Source organism: Pagrus major, chromosome 24 (genome assembly GCF_040436345.1).
Source record: "Pagrus major chromosome 24, Pma_NU_1.0".
NCBI lineage: Eukaryota > Metazoa > Chordata > Actinopteri > Spariformes > Sparidae > Pagrus > Pagrus major.
In genome coordinates, this window is record NC_133238.1 from 1,488,889 (window position 1) to 1,508,954 (window position 20,066).

The 20,066-nt window shown below is 41.2% G+C and overlaps 1 protein-coding gene across 1 annotated transcript; it reads left to right on the forward strand.

Annotated features, from left to right (window-relative positions):
* The first annotated feature begins 7,726 nt into the window (after positions 1-7,726).
* LOC140992125 (uncharacterized) lies at positions 7,727-14,267 on the forward strand. Its single transcript, XM_073462391.1, has 6 exons — positions 7,727-8,613; positions 11,451-11,530; positions 11,837-11,905; positions 13,237-13,288; positions 13,836-13,872; positions 13,958-14,267. The coding sequence occupies exons 1-6, from the start codon at positions 8,142-8,144 to the stop codon at positions 13,998-14,000; spliced, it is 753 nt and encodes a 250-aa protein (XP_073318492.1). The 5' UTR covers positions 7,727-8,141; the 3' UTR covers positions 14,001-14,267.
* The last annotated feature ends 5,799 nt before the right edge of the window (positions 14,268-20,066 follow it).

Here is a 20,066-nt window from a genome sequence, read left to right on the forward strand (position 1 = left end):
GGGTTCACCTAGCCCTAGAAACCCACATGACGGCTGGTTAGGTCAACGACCCACAAGTGGCCCTAACAACTCTGAAACTCAGAGCTCACGCCTGTCCTTAACGACTCTGTAAGGATACTCCCACACAGAGTTTAAAAGCCTGCAAGAAGCCTCTTGGCCTCTGTCATTCTGAACCATTAAGTCATTATGAGCCAAACTCTAACCAGAAACGCCTTTTCTTGCTTAACTTTATCAAAACATGTCATCTTTTGCAATACTTCTTTTTTAGTGTATAATGGTCACAAACAGTCAAGAGATGACCAGTGCCTCTGCTATTGGTTACAGGGGAAACTCTCAACGTAATGAAAGTTAAAATCCATCCATCCATTATCTGCCACTTATCCGGGGCCGGGTCGCGGGGGCAGCTGCCTGAGCAGGGATACCCAGACTTCCCTCTCCCCGGACACTTCCCCCAGCTCCTCCGGGAGGATCCCAAGGCGTTCCCAGGTAAGCCGGGTGACATAGTCACTCCAGCATGTCCTGGGTCTTCCTCGGGGTCTCTTCCTCCCGGTGGGGCATGCCTGGAACACCTCCCGAGGGAGGCGTCCAGGGGGCATCCGATACAGATGCCCGAGCCACCTCAGCTGACTCCTCTCGATGTGGAGGAGCAGCGGTTCTACTCCGAGCTCCTCCCGTGTGACAGAGCTCCTCACCCTATCTCTAAGGGAGCGCCCTGCCACCCTGCGGAGGAAACTCATTTCGGCCGCTTGTATCCGGGATCTTATTCTTTCGGTCATGACCCAAAGTTCATGACCATAGGTGAGGGTAGGAACGTAGACTGACCGGTAAATCGAGAGCTTCGCCTTTCGGCTCAGCTCTCTCTTCACCACGACAGACCGATACAACGACCGCATTACTGCGGCCGCCGCACCGATCCGCCTGTCAATCTCACGCTCCATCCTTCCCTCACTCGTGAACAAGACCCCGAGATACTTAAACTCCTCCACTTGAGGCAGGAACTCTCCCCCAACCTGGAGGGAACAAGCCACCTTTTTCCGGTCGAGAACCATGGCCTCAGACTTGGAGGTGCTGATTCTCATCCCAGCTGCTTCACACTCGGCTGCAAACCGCCCCAGAACATGCTGGAGGTCCCGGCTCGAAGGAGCCAACAAGACAACATCATCTGCGAAAAGCAGGGATGAAATCCGGTGGCTCCCGAACCAGATCCCCTCCGGCCCATGACTGCGCCTAGAAATTCTGTCCATAAAAATAATGAACAGAACCGGTGACAAAGGGCAGCCCTGCCGGAGTCCAACATGCACTGGAAACAGGTCTGACTTACTGCCGGCAATGCGAACCAAGCTCCTGCTCCGGTCGTACAGGGACCGTACAGCCCTTAGTAGAGGGCCCTCGACCCCGTACTCCCGAAGCACCCCCCACAGAATGCCACGAGGGACACGGTCGAATGCCTTCTCCAAGTCCACAAAACACATGTGGACTGGTTGGGCAAACTCCCATGAACCCTCCAGCACCCTGCTGAGGGTATAGAGCTGGTCCAGTGTTCCACGGCCAGGACGAAAACCACATTGTTCCTCCTGAATCCGAGGTTCGACTATCGGCCGAATTCTCCTCTCCAGTACCCTGGAATAGACTTTACCAGGGAGGCTGAGGAGTGTGATCCCCCGGTAGTTGGAACACACCCTCCGGTCCCCCTTTTTGAATAGAGGGACCACCACCCCGGTCTGCCAGTCCAGAGGCACTGTCCCCGACTGCCACGCGATGTTGCAGAGACGTGTCAGCCAAGACAGCCCCACAACATCCAAAGACTTGAGGTACTCAGGGCGGATCTCATCCACCCCCGGTGCTTTGCCACCGGGCAGCTTCCGGACTACCTCGGTGACTTCGGCTTGGGTGATGAATGGATCAACCTCCGAGTCCCCAGCCTCTGCTTCCTCTATGGAAGACGTGTCAGTGGGATTGAGGAGATCCTCGAAGTACTCCTTCCACCGCCCGACGATATCCCCAGTCGAGGTCAACAGCTCCCCACCTCCACCGTAAACAGTGTTGGCGGGGTGCTGCTTCCCCTTCCTAAGGCGCCGGATGGTTTGCCAGAATTTCCTCGAGGCCGACCGGTAGTCCTTCTCCATGGCCTCCCCGAACTTTTCCCAGGCCCGAGTCTTTGCTTCCGCGACCGCCCGTGCTGCAGCACGCTTGGCCTGCCGGTACCCGTCAGCTGCCTCAGGAGTCCCCCGAGCCAGCCAGGCTCGATAGGACTCCTTCTTCAGCTTGACAGCATCCCTTACTGTCGGTGTCCACCACCGAGTTCGGGGATTGCCGCCACGACAGGCACCGGAGACCTTATGGCCACAGCTCCGAACAGCCGCGTCAACAATGGAGGCGGAGAACAAGGCCCATTCGGACTCAATGTCCCCAGCCTCCCTCGGGATCTGGTCAAAGCTCTCCCGGAGGTGGGAGTTGTAGACTTCCCCGAGAGGGTTCCACCAGACGTTCCCAGCAGACCCTCACAGTACGTTTGGGTCTGCCAAGTCCGTCCAGCTTCCTCCCCTGCCAGCAAAACCAACTCACCACCAGGTGGTGATCAGTTGACAGCTCAGCCCCTCTCTTCACCCGAGTGTCCAAGACATACGGCCGGAGGTCAGATGACACGACCACAAAGTCGATCATTGACCTCCGGCCTAGGGTGTCCTGGTGCCATGTGCACTGATGAACAGCGGAAAGTTAAAATGTCAAAAGAAAATCAAAAAAACCCTGTGTGCTGCTGTGAATATAGCCTTCATGTGCTCAGTCATAAGGTTAACGTAATATGGCGAGGTGAAATTGTGATCAATAAGAGTGACATGATGGTTGTTGCAGAAAAGTAAAGGATAGGGATGTAAACGTTACGTTATTCATTTTCTTCCAGGCCAGCAATGCATTTCACTAAGCACAACTGTCCCCCTCTCTTCTCCCCCACTGGCCTGCACTAATGTTAAGCTAGGTTAGCCTAACTTTACCTTGCTAACATAACAAACAAATAAGCATAACCGACACAACAAAGCACATCATGACTCATGGACAAGTGGGTTGAATTGAAAAGGGAAATTGACGGAGTCATTGTTTATTTCACAAACTAGTTATAAACTTACCATGGAGGCAAACTCTGCGGTCCTCACCTTAGGAGACAGTGTGGTGACTGAGAGACTCTCTTGAGTAAGAATTGAGTTTGAAATATGAATTGAGCACGCTCTACTGGACAAATAGCAGGTCAACATTTCTCGGTGAAACCAAGTCATATTCCCTGCACTTTATTTGGAAAAATAAAAGTGCTAACATCTGTGTCTATCAGCCAACTTCTGGCCGATAACGATTATTCTCAGGTTATAATTGGCTGATTAAATTGGCAACCAGCCCACATTTTAAATGCTCCCTACGCCTGAGCAGTTTAAATGGCGTATCAGGGCACAATGTCCTGCTGGGACAGCACTGCCATCAGGGAGTGCCCTTGCCATGAAGGGGAGTACTTGGTCTGTAATGGTGTTAGGTTGGATGGTACATGTAAAGAGAAATTCTCTTTGTAAGGTAAAACGATTCACCTGTTACTTTTAGTGTTGTTGCTGATCAGTCTGTTAATGCGAGTCCATTTACCATTTACAGTATATGGCTGGCAATTAGTTTGGTTACATATAAGAGTAGGTGTGACAGAAGAAAGTTTTTGTCCGCATTGAACTTGAGAGTCTGAGCCATACCCAGTAAAAATCAAGAGTGCAGGAGTATTTGTAGAAAATAATTTTTCATTTACGTGATGAGATAACTTTTGGCTATGAGTTAGCGCTATATGAATAAAATTGACTTGATTTCATTTTCTTGCTCTTCTAATTCTCTCACACGCGCATGCACACACTGATACACAAACACACCAGTTGCCTTAGGTAACTTTATCATGGAAAATGATTTCCCAGTTTAGACTGCCCCTACATGGAAAGAGCTCAGGTTGGATGTGGCACTGGATCAGATTCAGGGAGGCAAATGAATCCGGCTGGAGAATGTCATATCTGGTTGATGAATGGGCTGATGCAGTGCATTTCCTGTCATCTCTTCACCTCACAACACCCTGTCCGACACCTTAAATAACACATTCTTTTTACGCAGACATGTTAGAGTTAAATGAGGTCCTGTGCTCTGGTCTTTACTCAGGTGTCACCATTTGCCCCAAGCCAAAGCAGACAGGCAAAGTGTCACATGCATCAGCTATTATTCCAAACTGATGATGATTGACATGATTTCTTTAAGACTGTATGGGGAGGAGGAATTAAACATTAGCAGTAGTTAACTAAATGGGTCAAGTAGGTCAATGAAGGCAGAGTCAGTGGTCCAAACTAAGAGAAGAAATGTCGTTGGCATGTCTGAGCTCATCTCCACTTTCAGCCACTTTGCAGTCTTCATCTCGATCTGATCTCCTCTCTCATTCCGTCCTTTGCTCTTTCCATCTCAGCTGTTTCTGACTGCCACTAGCCTTTGGAAACTTCATTACGAACTTGTTCTCAAAACTACGCTGTGTATCAATGATGTGATGATGTGTTATCTAAAGCTTAAAAATAATGAATGATGATTGTGATAATTGTTATGCAAGGTCGAGACTCCTCTAGGTTAAATGTACTGGGCTGGGACTTTTTGGCTGTGCAATTGTTTACTGCACCTGATTTATTTGACTTGGGGACTTCATGGGAATCTTATAAGCCTTCACTTTCTCCCAGTCCTTGTGTCTGGCTGATTGGAACAACACAAAAAATAAAAAGTTCCAGTAGGAAGGATGTGACTGATGATGAAAACTTGAGCCAACTGACAAAAATATCTAATGTAAACTGAAACCCATTAAAAAAGAAAGAAATAGCATACAAAGTTCAAGATCAACAAACAACAGCATTTTTCATTTGACTTGAATACAAATATATATTTTATGCAGCATTATTTGTTTTATTTTCTTAATTATTTTATTTAACGTGTACAACATGGGTTAAAGGAGTAAAAACACTATCACTGGCATCACACCAGCATGCAGAACAAGTAGAGTATATGTATTTATTGATTTCAGTCTATATTGGTTTAGGAGGTATTTCAGACGTGCCTGTCAGTGATCTCTTTCTTCATGCATGTGTAGGTGAGAATTGACAGGGACTATGGGATACTGTGCTTGTCCCACACAGACAGAGCCAGAGAAGCTCACATTACACTGACTCTGAGACTGTGGGGTTTAAAATAGAGTAGTTGTCAACTCCTCATTGCACAAATCCATCTATTTTGGGTGCAGTGTGTAGGGGGAAGGGAGATAGGTAGAAGGGATAGAGATCAGTTTCTGAGTTTGGCCTATACCCTTCGTAGAGCATACACTCTGGCTGCATCAGCAAGGGGGAAGCACTGGAGGTATAAGACATAATTAGTAAAAACATGTTTTGAAAAATCCAGTAGCTCAGAACAGTTAGTCGATGGTCTGTTATGTCATTTCAAAGGATGATAGTGTTGGAAAATGACGATTTCGCTCTGCTCAGAGCTAGTATTTGTCCTGAAGTCAACAAGAGATCCTAGGGTGATTGAAACCTAAATGATTTATCCCCTTAGCACCATTATGTCCTCAGCAAATTCCATGGCAATCTGCCCATTACAACATGGGAAATTTTAGGCAAGTGTCTCTAGGAATTACGATCCATTTGAATGATGGTGCAGGGGTTCTTCAGGTCAAAGACCCCTAACTGACACCAGTTAGACCACAGACCCCCATTTGATAAGATTTTTGGATCCAGCATCTAATACGTTTTTTGCTTTTAGTGGTTTTATCATGGAATGTCTATGAAACCCGTGACCAAAATAGTCACACATTCTGTCATTGTGCTACTTGTTAATGAAAGTATAGTAAAAATAAATTATTGCCCTTTTTGCTGGGGAACCCCTGGGGGTCCCTGGACCCCATGCTCAGAACCCATTGTGCAGAGCTCCACTGATGTTTAATGCAAACGTTAAGTGCCAATTGCAGGAAGTAGGGAAACCTCTATGTAGCAAGGTGGATAGTACTGGGGTCAGTATATTATAAACAACATCTTTTTAATATTGTCTAACAGGGACCAGCAGAAGAGCGTCTAGGCTTGTGTCTAACAATTTGTGTTACTGACATTCACATTTACTTCACTCAGTGACTGGCCAGGTGTGTGGAGGTGGAAAAATGGATAGCCCTTTCCGGCTCTTTTTCAAAGAAAGCTGTTTTTAAGCCCCCTCTTTATATTGTCCACACAACTACTTCTGTTACTTCCCACAATTACAAGCGAATGCAATGCCAAATGCCGCTGAGGAGGGACAGTCTAAAATTAAACATTATCTGCCATCTAACAATTATTATGTTTTGCCCATTGGTCTGAGAGCACGCTTTTTGCACCCACCTTTGACTGAGGCTGTTTGGAACAACTATAAAATGTTTGCCTTTTAGGCATGGTTGGACGATACTTCACACAAACAAATTCATTTTAAGCAGACCCCTGTGTTAAAGTTGCTGTAAATGTAATCCTGTTCATTGTGCAGTTAGTAATCCCCTTCCTTCTCACTTCATCACCACATGAACATGCAGCGGAAATCACCAGACATAGCAGCAAACAGGAGGTTCCTGAGATACTCTTTACTGAAACATTCTATAACTGTGATTACTGTTGGAATACAGAGGTATTTAACACTCATTTTAATAAAAAAAATTACAGCAGCTTTTTTTCTTTAAATTATTTTTTGGCCTTTGTATGGCTTTATTGATAGGACAGCTTCAGAGAGCTGACAGGAAACGGGGTGAGAGAGGGGGGGTGACATGCAGCAAAGGGCCCAGGCCGGACTCTAGCCCCGGGCCACTGCAGCGAGGGCAAAGCCTCTGCATATGGGACACCCGCTCTACCAACTGAGCTAATCAGCGCCCCACTTACAGCAGCTTTAAGGTTATTGCTGGTGGATGGGCATGTAGCATCGTCAGCTTTAATGGAGACAACAGTTGGCATTCCATTACAGAGAAGCGATTAATGTATGGGTTTTTTTGTAACCATAACTGTGTTAGTATGACTTTTCAAATGTTAATGTCTTATTAAATGTTTAAAACACCAAGGAATTAATTTAAACATACCCTGACCATAGTTTATTGGACAGAGTCATGATAATGGTGATTTTTCCCAAACCTTGAGAGTTTGAAATATTAATAAAAAAATACAAATTTTGGCCTTTGAACTGTATTTATTTCGTTTTAATTAATCGTTTTCACTGAGAGGTTGCAGGACAAGAATGCTTCCAAAATAGAAAAGGTTCATCCTTTGTGATGCACCAACACGATTTTGGGGTCACCAAAAGGACTAATCCTTTTGTAAGAAGTCAGTCTATACTGTGTACAATTACATGTCTAGTATCCTCCCAGCTCTATGTGAACTGATCCTCCTCCTTTCTCACAAACTATATGGCCATCACTGCTCAGGCCTACTTCTGCTGCAGTCTTCTCTTAAGTTAAGCTTGAACCCTTGATCTAAAGTTAAACCTGAACATTTGATGATGATGGAAAAGCAACTATGCTCCACTCGTTCCTTATACCCACTTCAATCACTCCCCTCTTCTCTGAGTAGCATAACTTATGGATAGTGCAGGCCTGCCTACCAGCATTTGCCCCTGTCAGTCAGCCTGACTGCCCCCCTCCTTCTTAGCTTACCCCATAGTTTGGTCAAGCTCTTTTTCTGTCACTCTCACATTAGTCCTGTCTGTGTCTCCAACGTTGACCAGTTACTGAGGGCTCTCCTCTCAGCTTCACACAAGTGCTGCACTGAACTAAAAGACACTGTCTTGTTGCAGTCCCAGATTTAAAGGGAGTGCTGCCTGCTTTTCCAACAAGAATTTTTGCCCGGACTTGGGAACAAGTGTCTGGATCTCAGCTTGGAATATCTTCTCTGCACTGGACCTTGTCTATTGGATGCCATTATAATTGGTGTCCATTTCCTACTGTTGCAGTCCATTTAAGTGTGTGTTACTCTAAGTAGGTTTGAATTTGTGAGGTTGTGTATTTTGGGGGAACAAATTGGCAAAGAGCTGCAGTGCTGGACTCCTGCAGTGTTTCCAGGTTTATTCCTCATTAGTTGGCACGGTCCCGAACTGTGAAAATGGCATCGTTGAGAAGTGTGATTCTTGCGCTGTTGCTGGCGCTGCTCTGCTCCTTCCATACCCCGTTGGCTCCCACTGCCAAGGCACAGGATCTCCCATTCCGCTTCGAGGAAGGTCTGGCAGCTGACGACGATGACGACGACGACGACGATGACGATGATGACGATGATGATGACGACGATGACGATGACGACGACGATGACGACGATGACGACGACGACGATGATGACGACGATGATGACGACGATGATGATGATGATGACGACGATGATGATGATGACGACGATGATGACGACGATGATGACGACGATGATGACGATGATGATGATGATGACGACGACGATGATGACGACGACGATGATGATGACGATGATGACGACGACGATGATGACGATGATGATGACGATGATGATGATGATGACGATGATGACGACGACGACGACGATGATGATGACGATGACGATCATGAAGGTCAGTCACTTTGAATATGCAGTAGTATGTTCTCATTTGTCATCTTGTGTTAGCATTTATGCGGACATCTGCACTTGAGGCACATTGCCAAAACACAGCACGAAGACGGAATGCAACAATGTTACAACTGCCTGTTATATTTGAAGTTCAAGTATCAGTTAGGCTGATCCTTAGACATGTAGTTGGTGATGCATTTCAGGTGCACAAGTGTGCATGTACAGTACAGGGGCAATGTGCGAAAGGGGAGGGGCTAAGTCGAAAGCTAAGTCGAAAGTTTAGCCACTCCCCTCTCGTTAACATTCTTATAACCTCATCATCTCTTTGTCAGTTTTTATTTTAATGACTCAGAGCTCATAGGTAATCAAAGTCCCTCCTCCACCGCTTTCCAGCTGTCCATTTCCCTTGCTGTCTCTGACACTGTGTTCTTTTCCCTGCTTAACTAGAGTTATGAGCACTCTGGGGAAATTGAACTGGCCCATCTGAAGTCCAACTGTCCGAAGTCCTTCGAACAGTACGCTAGATATGAACTTGGGGACTGCAGAAGCATTGATTTGAGAGAGAGAAAGAACAAAAATCCAATTTCACACAAACCAAGCCTGACTTGGAAATCAGTCACTGGGGTCACTAGTCTGCGATCGTTTGATTTGTGTTTCGTTTGAAAGAATGGTACCTCCAGTATGGGTCCTCCACTAGGATCTTTCTTATTCATTTGTTTTGGATCAGATTGACCTGCATTTTTGTCTTTATGTGAACCTACAGAGAAAGAAAGAGAGACAGTGTTATTGGGGGTGGGTTTGGGGATCAGGATGCCAGAGAAACAGACAGAGGGAGAATAAAGCGCGAGGGGAGGTGCAGGAGGGCCATTACCTAAATCCATTAATATAAAAGTAATAACAGATGTCAAGTTTCTCTCTTTCTCCATATCTCTCTTTCTTTCTCTGTGGAGCATTTATGCCACTGTCTGTTAAAGAGGCGTCTAATGCACAGAATTTATTTTTCAAGTCTGGTGTGTGGACTTTGAAATTGCTACATATAATAGAATAACTTTCAATGTTTCATACCTCATCTTATTTTCTAAAATGCTGATGTTCTGATGCATTAGATACAGAATAACTTTTGATGCATATGTTAGTAGCAACTTACATTAATGATGAATGTATATACATATACATATATATACATATATATGTGTGTATATATATACATTCATATATATATATATATATATATATATATATATATATATATATATATATATATATATATTTATGTATAATATGGGGTATACATTTTTTATTATTTGGCACTGAAATCATTTAATACAAATATTAAAGTCATGTGAAACTAAGCTGAACAAATGTATAACTTCTCATATGTTATGAAATGCTACAACAGTGGATTTGCTGATGATTTTTCAGATCTTCAGGGAGAAAGTGTTTGGGAAAAGAGAGAAACATCTCTTTCTATAAGGATGTTAAAGAGTTAATGCTCAAATGTCAAATTGTCAAGAGATGAAATGGTTGTCTGCTTTTTCTCTTCTTGTTTGGAAAAATGTGATTTTGTGATGACTGTGAACATTCATATGTGGAAAATATGACAATCACCTCTGTCCATATGTCTTTAACCCAACTTTCATTCATTAAATAAATCAAATGATCATACACTGCCTAACTGCAAATCTGTTACCAAAGGCAGAGGACTTGTAATAGAGCTGTTAATAATGCATGGAGAGCATGATTGCTTTTATCAGTGTTTTTGGCTATGTTACCTATATGAGGCCCAGAATGCTGAGCTACAGACATTTGTCCCTCGTGAGTATCTGTTCTGACCACAGCATGTTCTTCTGAACTGTGTTTTTAATAAATGCTTTCCCGGGAGATTACAATAGTGGGGTGATACAACAGTTGGGCACACATGCAATATGACTGCAACAATCTTAATTAAATGTAAAAGACACAGGTCAAATGATCAAACATTACTTCCAAAGTATAATTGTTACTGGTAGTAACAAATGTAATAACATTCTTATTGTGTCCAAAAATAATTTGCAACGTATTTGTATTATATCACAGTGGGGAAGTGTACTGTAACTAGATATATTTACTCAAATACTGTAGTTAAATACAATTTTGAGGTACTTGTACCTTAGTATTTCCTTCATTTGCCGGATAATATGCCACTACATTTATCCAACAATTATGTCAACTGGTTACTTTAGAAATTCATATTTTACATCCAAACCATATTGGCAGCTTATATAAAATATGATACATTGTTATAGATTAATATAAACTACTCATCAAACATAACATTGCATTGTTTAAGTAATATTATTCCACTATTAAACAGGCACCATTCTGCTGCATAATGAATACTATTACTCTGACACTTTAATCACTTTTGCTGGTAATCCTTCTGCAGTTTTATTTAAATGATATTCTGAAGCAAAACCTTTTAAGTGTGCATACTTACATTGTGCTATTGCAACTTTTAGGTTGTTTTAAGTTGATCATGAACTGAAAATGCACTCCAAATTACAGTATCAAGGCCAAATGAAATGAATGAGATGATGATACACAGGTATATTCTAAAAGATTACTAAGCAGAAGTTGTTACTAAAAATATTGTGAACTAAAATTGACAGGCAAACCACAATCAGTTTATATTTTAAGCACATTAAGTCTACACCTGTCATATGAAATGTACTATATAAGTAAACTAGAACTATGTCCATATTATTAATGGTGTAATATGTATTTTTGATGTTGCATTATCGAGTGTTAGATCTGTTCAATTTAGTTTAAAAGTAATATATTTATTATTGATATTATGTGCAGATGATGACGATGACGACGACGACGACGAGGATGGTGCTTATCATACAGGCTCTGTGTGCTCATATTGTGAATTCTGTGAGGTATGTTTAAAATTAGATAGGAGAAATTAAATGTCATCAAAGCTTAGTTAGAAAATTAGACCTTGACAAACAGATGTCACTAAAATCTGAAATAACACAAATACCACAGTGTGTAGTAAAGGGAAGCAACTGTCCAGATTATACAGCGGGGATTTGTATCATAACATACTGAAATGGAAATAGTAGAGTATATGCAATCGTACATGCACGTGTCCACTCTGTAGGTTCTGTGAGTGTACAACCCTTTCTAAATGTGCCCTTTCTGATTATCTCTTGATTTCTTTTTAATTAAATGTCTTCTTCCAGCACTGTGACAGCTGTGACAAATGTCCTTGTGAAGAGGGAGACAAGGCTGGGCACTGTGATGACTGCAAGGTGAGAAAATACACATTATGTGACATTTGACTTCTGTTCACCCCATGCTCTTCTCAAACCCGGAAAGCAAATGAAAAGATTCTGGTTGTACATGCTGTTTCCCCCCTCTGCTTCTCTGATGTTTGTTCTACCACTCGCTCCTTTCCTGATATTTTCACATTTAACAGATAGTGTTCCTCATCCTTTTTCAAAAAACTCTGGCCCACTAATCCAGTTTGTGAACTGTGTGAACATGTCTGCACTCATTCCTCTTGATGCGTCGTCAGCGGGATTCATCTCAGAGTTAATGTACATCCAGTGACTTAGTTTAGTGTTGTCTCCAAAGATCGGCACTCTATTTGCTACAAATGTTTTAACATTTTCACAGGCAATGTACCTAAACATAGAGGTACTTCCAGCACAAAACACTATTCCAGTGGCATTTGCAGCTCTTTTCTCATTTGGTGATTCTCTGACTGTTCCTCTCATGCCACCAGCAGGTTGACCTTGTTGGTTCGGAAGAAATGCTGGTGATATACTTACTTTTTTTTAGCGCTATTATTAGATCAGCATTCTAATTGTCCAATTCTTTGGTGTATGATCAAATTCCTGCAGAACAAATGACTTTCGTATTAGTCTCAGCTGTACTTTGTTTTTGTGCTAATTAGCACATACAGTATTAGAATGCTTACACACTAAACTAAGATATTGAACATGGTAAACATTACCTGCTAAATATCAGTGTGACACTGCCACCCCATGTAAAGAGCAGATGATGTTACTCTGCAACTTTATAAAGAATGGGAATGAAGCAGGTCGACATGCAAGAGTAAGTGCAAAAAGTGACATTTATTATCCAAAAGACTAAATTCAGCTAAAAACAAAAAAAAGAACAAAAAAATTCCATGTATCCTTTATTATGGGACAGTGTGACCTAAAATGCAAATCTTGAGTATCATGGAGGCCCCACCCCCCAACATACAGGACCCAGAGGATCCACTATAAAACGCCCTGGTGCCAGACACCACAGGACACCCTCAGAGGTCTTAAGTCCATGTCTTGACAGGTCAGAGCTGTTTTGGCTGCACAAGGGGAACCTTCACAATATTAGGCAGGTGGTCATAATGTTATGCCTGATAGGTGTATATTTTTTGTCTGGATAGAAATGGGCTTCCATATATCTATAAGCAAGCATTTTTGTACCTGTATGGCATTTTGGTCTCACTTGGTGCATGAAGCAGGATGGGAAGAGACTGCTTTGTGGTCAGACAAATGGATTATTCTTCTTGTGATGATATATTTACATTTCTACTCTATTTTTCTGTATTAATTACCCTTTGTCTTGTCAACAGATGTGCAGTTTCTGCCAATTGTGTCCTGTGTGCGAAAATCTTTGTCAGCCTGGTGAGTAATTGCCACAGTGATATTAAAACATATTCTTATATTTTTCACATTAGAAAAGGAAAGTTGTTGTGTTTTTGATCATTTTAACTGTATACATATATATATATATATATATATATATATACATATATATATATATATATATATATATATATATATATATATATATATATATATATATATATATATATATTTAACACTTTTAACATGGGACTTAATTCATCATTCTAAAGAGAACAGGATCTCCTGCATCTTACCATAAAATGAGTTTTTTCTTTCTTTCTTTCTGACAGTAGAGTGTAATATGACAATACTGCATGGCAGCAGTTGAAGGTTCATGGTTAATTTAAAATGGCTGATATCAGTGATGCTTGGTAGATGGGTACCAGCTTGGCGGTTTAAATCCACTGTAGAGCCTTCCTGTCCTGGCTGTGTTGTTTGTAATGTTAAGATGGAGCCAAGATTCTACCTCTAATGGGAAATGTTGGACTTTGCTGTTTGTTGACAGAGACTCAAGCTTACGCTTCCTGTGTTTTTTTTATTTTAGAGGGTTTTCTTGACAAAGTGACTGGATCAATCTACAAGTAAGTCATATCTACACTGACCTGAACCCTGTTTAAACATTTATAAATGACAGCCTGTTACCTCTGTCTGTCTCTCCATTCACAGGACTGTAGCTGATGTCTTTGATGACGATGATGATGACAACTGAACCTAACCATATGTTGCCACCATGTGGCCAAAATGATATATGTTTGACCTTCACTTCTGATTTTCATTGTTATTTTTGTCTTTTCCTTGAGAATATTTAACATTTTCTCACCAGTGACTGAATAGAAATTGTTTAAAGAATAACTTAATTATATTTGTGTACTGTTGTTAACTGACAAGTCTAAGTCTTACTTGAAAAATGAAAATGAAAAGTTTGAAGTCATATTTGGAATATTATAAATAAAAAAGAGGGGACTCTTTCACTGAATGATGATACTCACTAGACTGAATGTCTGAAGTAATGTATTCTGTGAAAGAAAATGAAAGAATCATTTCCTGTAGAATAGATTTTAAAGTAATGCTACAAATTCCCTCACCAATCGACATGCAGTGAACTTTGGGCAGTGGCCTCTGGAGCCCCTGACAGAAGAGTTTGCCTGCTTTGCCAGGTAGTTGCAGTCAAATTGGTAAAGGGATTGACTTTCCTTCAGTTCTTTTATTACTGTACAATACTATCAGAGGTGGGAAGTAACTAATTACAACTACTCAAATTGCTGTAATTAAGTTATTTTTTTAAGTCTGTAATTTAATTCGTACTGAACTATGCATTACACCATGTATTCCACTCAGTTACTCTTAAAATCATAACTGAGTACTGAATGAACAATTTGAATTAATATCCAAACCTTTAATCAGCATTTTTGTATCCAATAAAGCTATCTGATCAAAAAACAGACCAATGAAACCCCTGACCCAGATAGCAAAATTGTTGCAGACCCGATCTGGCCCACACCAGACACGTTCATCTGGCCCACATACCACGTGGAATGATGGTGCTTGTGCTCCTGGCCATGCTATGGATGTCAGCCAAGTGTGAACCAAATAAACCAGAACTCGCCCAAGTCTGGGCCACAGTTCATTCTATTCTGGTGGGCTGAATCTGACCCAGATGGCAGTCCATAGCATGGCCAGGAGTGGATTGCCCGAGTGCTATCATACCACGTGGAATGTGGGCCGGAAGAGGATGTCTGGTACATTTGGCTATCCGGGCACATACAAAATAACAAATAACAAATAACAAACACAAAACTCTATAGCATGCCCAGGCTTGGAGAGGTGACCATGACCACAGAGCAGAAAAGCACAGGAGTTGGGGGTAAGTGGATTTGGAGAAACAGAAACCCCTTTTGAATTGAATGCCTGCATTTGATAATGCGTTAATAATCAATGCTTGAAAAGCATCTAGCAAGCTATGGAGTGATAGGATGCACGCTTAAGTAGCTCTGTATGTTTCCCAACAAAATAGGCTAATAACAGAACAAAAATCACTTAATAGCTGCACCTTCTCACGAGGAATGACAAATATATCACCAGCACAACCGCTAACCCAAAACAGTCTAAAATGCCATCCAAACCAAAAATGAAAAAACGAATGGATGAAGGCCCCACTGAAGTCCCAGGCTTAGCTGAGAGACAGCCACGCGAAGAGAAAGCCAACCAAACGCCGATCTTACAAGCTAAATCCTCCTCCTTTCTGCAGTGAAGCAGGCAAAATGTGGCAAAATTGACCTCGCATTGAGGAGGTAACCGCTACACCGAGAGTGGAACTCCTCTGGCTATTGATCGGAGACCAATATCAATAGCAAGCTAGAAACCATCCAAGCCACTTCATTCACTCACGGTAAGACGATCCAAGAGCTACAGCTACAGCTAGTTCCGATGCTACAGATGAGTTGAAAGCCGAAGTGGAGCGCATCTCCGGCGTCGTGGCTAAACTATCAGAACAATGTCCTGATCCGGAAGGCAATCAAAGCGACACAATTTGATAATAGCCAGAGTGAAGGAAGGCAAAGAACATGGTCAAAACGTCTGGGATTTCACAGCACAACTACTCAGATACGTTAGCACTGAATGAGGAGCCGGTGCTCGGCCGAGCACACAGGCCACTGACGACCCAACCAGATGATAGCCTACCCCTGCGACACCTGATCCTGTGGGTGCACCACCGCCATGTTTTGGAGGAAGTCCTCCGTAAACCCCTTGAGTTTTCTGTCTGTTTATACCTATTTTGTAAGCAGAATTTGTAAGTAGAAATCATGAAAAAAATACATACAGTCGTCCTCAAAATTATTCATACCCTTGCTAATTTTTGTGATTTTCTATTTTTGTGATGAAATGACTGCATTTTTTCAAGTTTGTTTATGAGGTATACGTGACCAACAAGTGAAAGAATGACAACAATACACAATTCAAGAAATTCTTCATTTCAGGGGTATTTTATTCAAGGATTCCCAAAAAATGCCATGTTCAAAATTATTCATACCCCTGACAATATCTCAACAAAAATCTTTGTCCTATGGTTATTTCAAAATGTTACAATGGAATAAATACCATTAACATTGTTAAACAAATGTTAAACACTGATTTAAAAAAAATAGCATCTTTCCAGAAGAGTATACATAGAGGAAAAGTGTTCTGGTCATTCTCAATTTCTGGTCATCATGAAGAAGGAGCTCAGTGAAGACCTACGTCGACGTCTTGTGCGTGCCCACAGTGAAGGAAAGGGTTACAAGGCCATTTCAAAGCAGTATGATGTCCCTGTGGCAACCGTCCAGAGCATAATTAACAAGTACAAGAAATTCAATACTGTTAAAAACCTCAGCGGGCGTGGCAGGAAGCGTAAGGTGTCCCCTAAACTTGCCAGGAAAATATGCCGAGAGGTCAACAACAACCCCCAGACCACAACCAAGGCCCTAATTGAAACGCTTGACCAGGCAGGGACAAAGGTCTCACGGTCCACCATTGAGCGAGTCTTGCACAGAGGAGGTCTCCATGGACATAGGCCTCGGAAGACGCCGCTGCTCAGGAGGAAACATGTGCAGGCTTGCCCGGCCTTTGCTAGAGGTCATTTGAAGCAAGATCCCAGCTTTTGGTCAACCATCCTGTGGTCTGATGAGACCAAGTTGGAGTTATTTGGCCATATGGATGCTCAATATGTCTGGAGGAAGAAAGGCGAAGCATATAAACCAAAGAACACTGTGCCCACAGTCAAGTACGGTGGTGGAAGCATAATGCTATGGGGATGCTATGCAGGAAGCTTGTGGACACATACAAGAATCGTCTCAAAGCAGTCATAAAAAACAAAGGCTATGCTATTGACTATTAAAGAAAGACATTGGACTAGGGTATGAATAATTTTGAACATGGCATTTTTTGGGAATCCTTGAATAAAATACCCCTGAAATGAAGAATTTCTTGAATTGTGTATTGTTGTCATTCTTTCACTTGTTGGTCACGTATAACTCATAAACAAACTTGAAAAAATGCAGTCATTTCATCACAAAAATAGAAAATCACAAAAATTAGCAAGGGTATGAATAATTTTGAGGACAACTGTATATACTGACTTGTTTTGCTGTTTCATTGCTTTTGAGGGACTATAGATTTATTCAATATACAGATATTTTTTATGTTTTTGTGATTGAACTGTATTCTATAATATAGACCATTTATGCATGCATAATGTATGCACAGGACATTTAGTGTGAAAAGAATTGATGATACTACACTTCCAGTTACAGCAGTACTCAGAGATACACTATAATGTTCACATTTCATGAGGCACTTAATAAAAGTGAAAAAGTCCATAAATAATTACCTCAACCCATGTGTCAGCCTTAGTTAATATATTTTAAAAAGAAGAAAACTTACTAGAGAAAGGTAATGTATTCTTTAAATATTTTCAAATACAATCCCAAAGCGTCAGTATTTGATGAGTCAGGAAACTCAAAGCATCAGTATTTAGAATGAGACTCAAAAATCAACCCTCTTACAAATTGGACATTTAATTTTCACCTACTGCACATGTTCTTTTCTTCCCACTCATGTTGTTGCTGTTTATTCCACTAAAAAAGTTTGATTTCTTAAAAATAATTTTAATATACATAACACAGCCGCAGAGGACCACAGGTTGCAAACAAACCCAGGTCCCTGGGTCATCCTGCAGGCTACATGAGATGTATAGATTGCCACCAGAAACATTTGGGGTGCTACAGTATAATGTGCAATTTCGGAGAAAAGTTTACATTTTTGTGTACATAATAGCTTTCTAACTTGCTAGTTACATCTACAAAGCATGTCCTAGAGATAAGCTGGTGACAGGCCCTTCAGTGATTTTAAAAGCTAATAAGAAAATTGTTAATTTAAAATTTAAAATAGGTGTTATTGAAATATCCTGCCAGATCATGTTTTGTTATTTATTCAGTCCAGTTCCATTTTTCAAGTATTTCTGATTCTGATTCTGATTCTGATGGATGCGTGGACCCTGACTGTCCTCATACTGTGTGTTTTCCAACCTCCATCTCAGACACATACAACTAATTTTCTGTGCCAGAAATATGCACTTTCTTCGTCTTCCTCTCTCACTATTCACTGTAGACAGCCATTGATGAGAAGGCTGTTAACACACAGTATTCCACCCGTGACACTAACAACAGATTAGCACCAAATATGACATATTCCTCACCAAAAGAAACATAACATTAATGTTACATAACCTGCTAATAGATGCATCTTGTGTTTAGAGTGCAGAGAGAAATTCAAACTCCTCTTGGAGGAACATGCATGCTCTTCATCTTATTTAGGACATGAGTAGACATGCACGTCAGCCTCTTGTGCTCAAAACTAGCTAATAATGCTAGATTACAAAGCTATGTTAGCTGCTAATGATGTTTATGAATCATCTGAATGTCAAGGCTGTTAACTTATTTGGCTAACTGTTGCTGCTGTCTGGTTAACTGCTGCTGCTGCTGTTTAGTGTTCCTCCTCCTACCTAGAATGTTAGACATTGTGCTGAAATTCGCAATTATGGACAAATAATTGTGCTGGAGGCATTCACAACATATGTTCTTCTACACATGGAATTCTTTATTTTTAATGTAAATGCTGGAGGCATTTGTACGTTTTTCATACGGCTTCTCCTCCTACAGAAACCATTTAAGTATCAAAATGTTCAGCTTTTTAAGGACATTATAGCTTCTACTTTTGGCTTTTCTATCTGTTATACTTTTGGAAATATTCAGTTTTTTCTGCAAAACCATGCCCATTCATTCTTATGGGTAATTTTTCCAATTTCGTTCTGCTACTACTTCAGCATACATTCAGCTAGAGCAGGGGTCAGCAACCTTTACTATCACAAGAGCTATTTTTGCCCCTGTCTCTTGCCAAAAAAATCTGTCTGGAGGCGCAAAACATATTTGTGTTTTATAATGAAGATAACGCAGCCTAGAAAGTCTAAATTAGTTTATCGACATTATTAATAGGCCTAAATGAGCATTCATTTATATTTTCACATGATGTGGCAACTCTGCAGTGGGCTACTTATGCTTGCAGTATAAGGTAGTTGAACTTTGCATTTCCATTTGAGTGATGCCATGTTTTGGGGCATTTATGAAACAAAAGAACTAGCCTACAATAAATAGAAATAGAGTAGCAATACAGAACTATATATGCAGACCTACTTAAGTCATCCCTGTGTTTGTGAAAATGTACAAAATAAAAAGTAGCCTCACTTGATAATAAATAAAACACATAGCAGCAGCTTAGATTTAAAAACAGTAAAAGTGAAAAAAAGGCAAAAAAAAAACAAAAACCACAGGACAGTTTCAATTTTATTTTAGTCCATTTCAGTGTGAGGTAATTCTTCTTTTTTTATCCTCAGCCACACACAGCGATCAACACTTGGGCTTGATCATAGAACACAATGATATTAACTCAACTTCAATTAATCACAATGTGATAGAACAGATACAATTCTGTGTGTAGGCTGTGCATTTTTATTGTCGGAGAATGTAACAATCACTGTAGGCCTAAAACAGTGATGATGGTAAAAAAAAAAAAAAAGATATTATTCATTTCCATGTAAAATGTCAAAGCCACAGGGAGCCACTGCAGAGGGGCAAAAGAGCCGCAGGTTGCACACCCCTGAGCTAGAAAAACCGTTCAGCCAACTTTGAAGAAGTTGCAAGACTTTGAACTATTCAGCATTTATTCAGCTTTTGAAAATCTT

Excerpts from the sequence above, each read along its gene's own strand:
- LOC140992125 (XM_073462391.1), top strand. The coding sequence starts at position 8,142 with ATGGCATCGTTGAGAAGTGTGATTCTTGCGCTGTTGCTGGCGCTGCTC. Across the intron at positions 11,906-13,236 it reads GGCACTGTGATGACTGCAAG|ATGTGCAGTTTCTGCCAATT; the intron begins GTGAGAAAATAC and ends TCTTGTCAACAG. Across the intron at positions 13,289-13,835 it reads CGAAAATCTTTGTCAGCCTG|AGGGTTTTCTTGACAAAGTG; the intron begins GTGAGTAATTGC and ends TTTTTATTTTAG.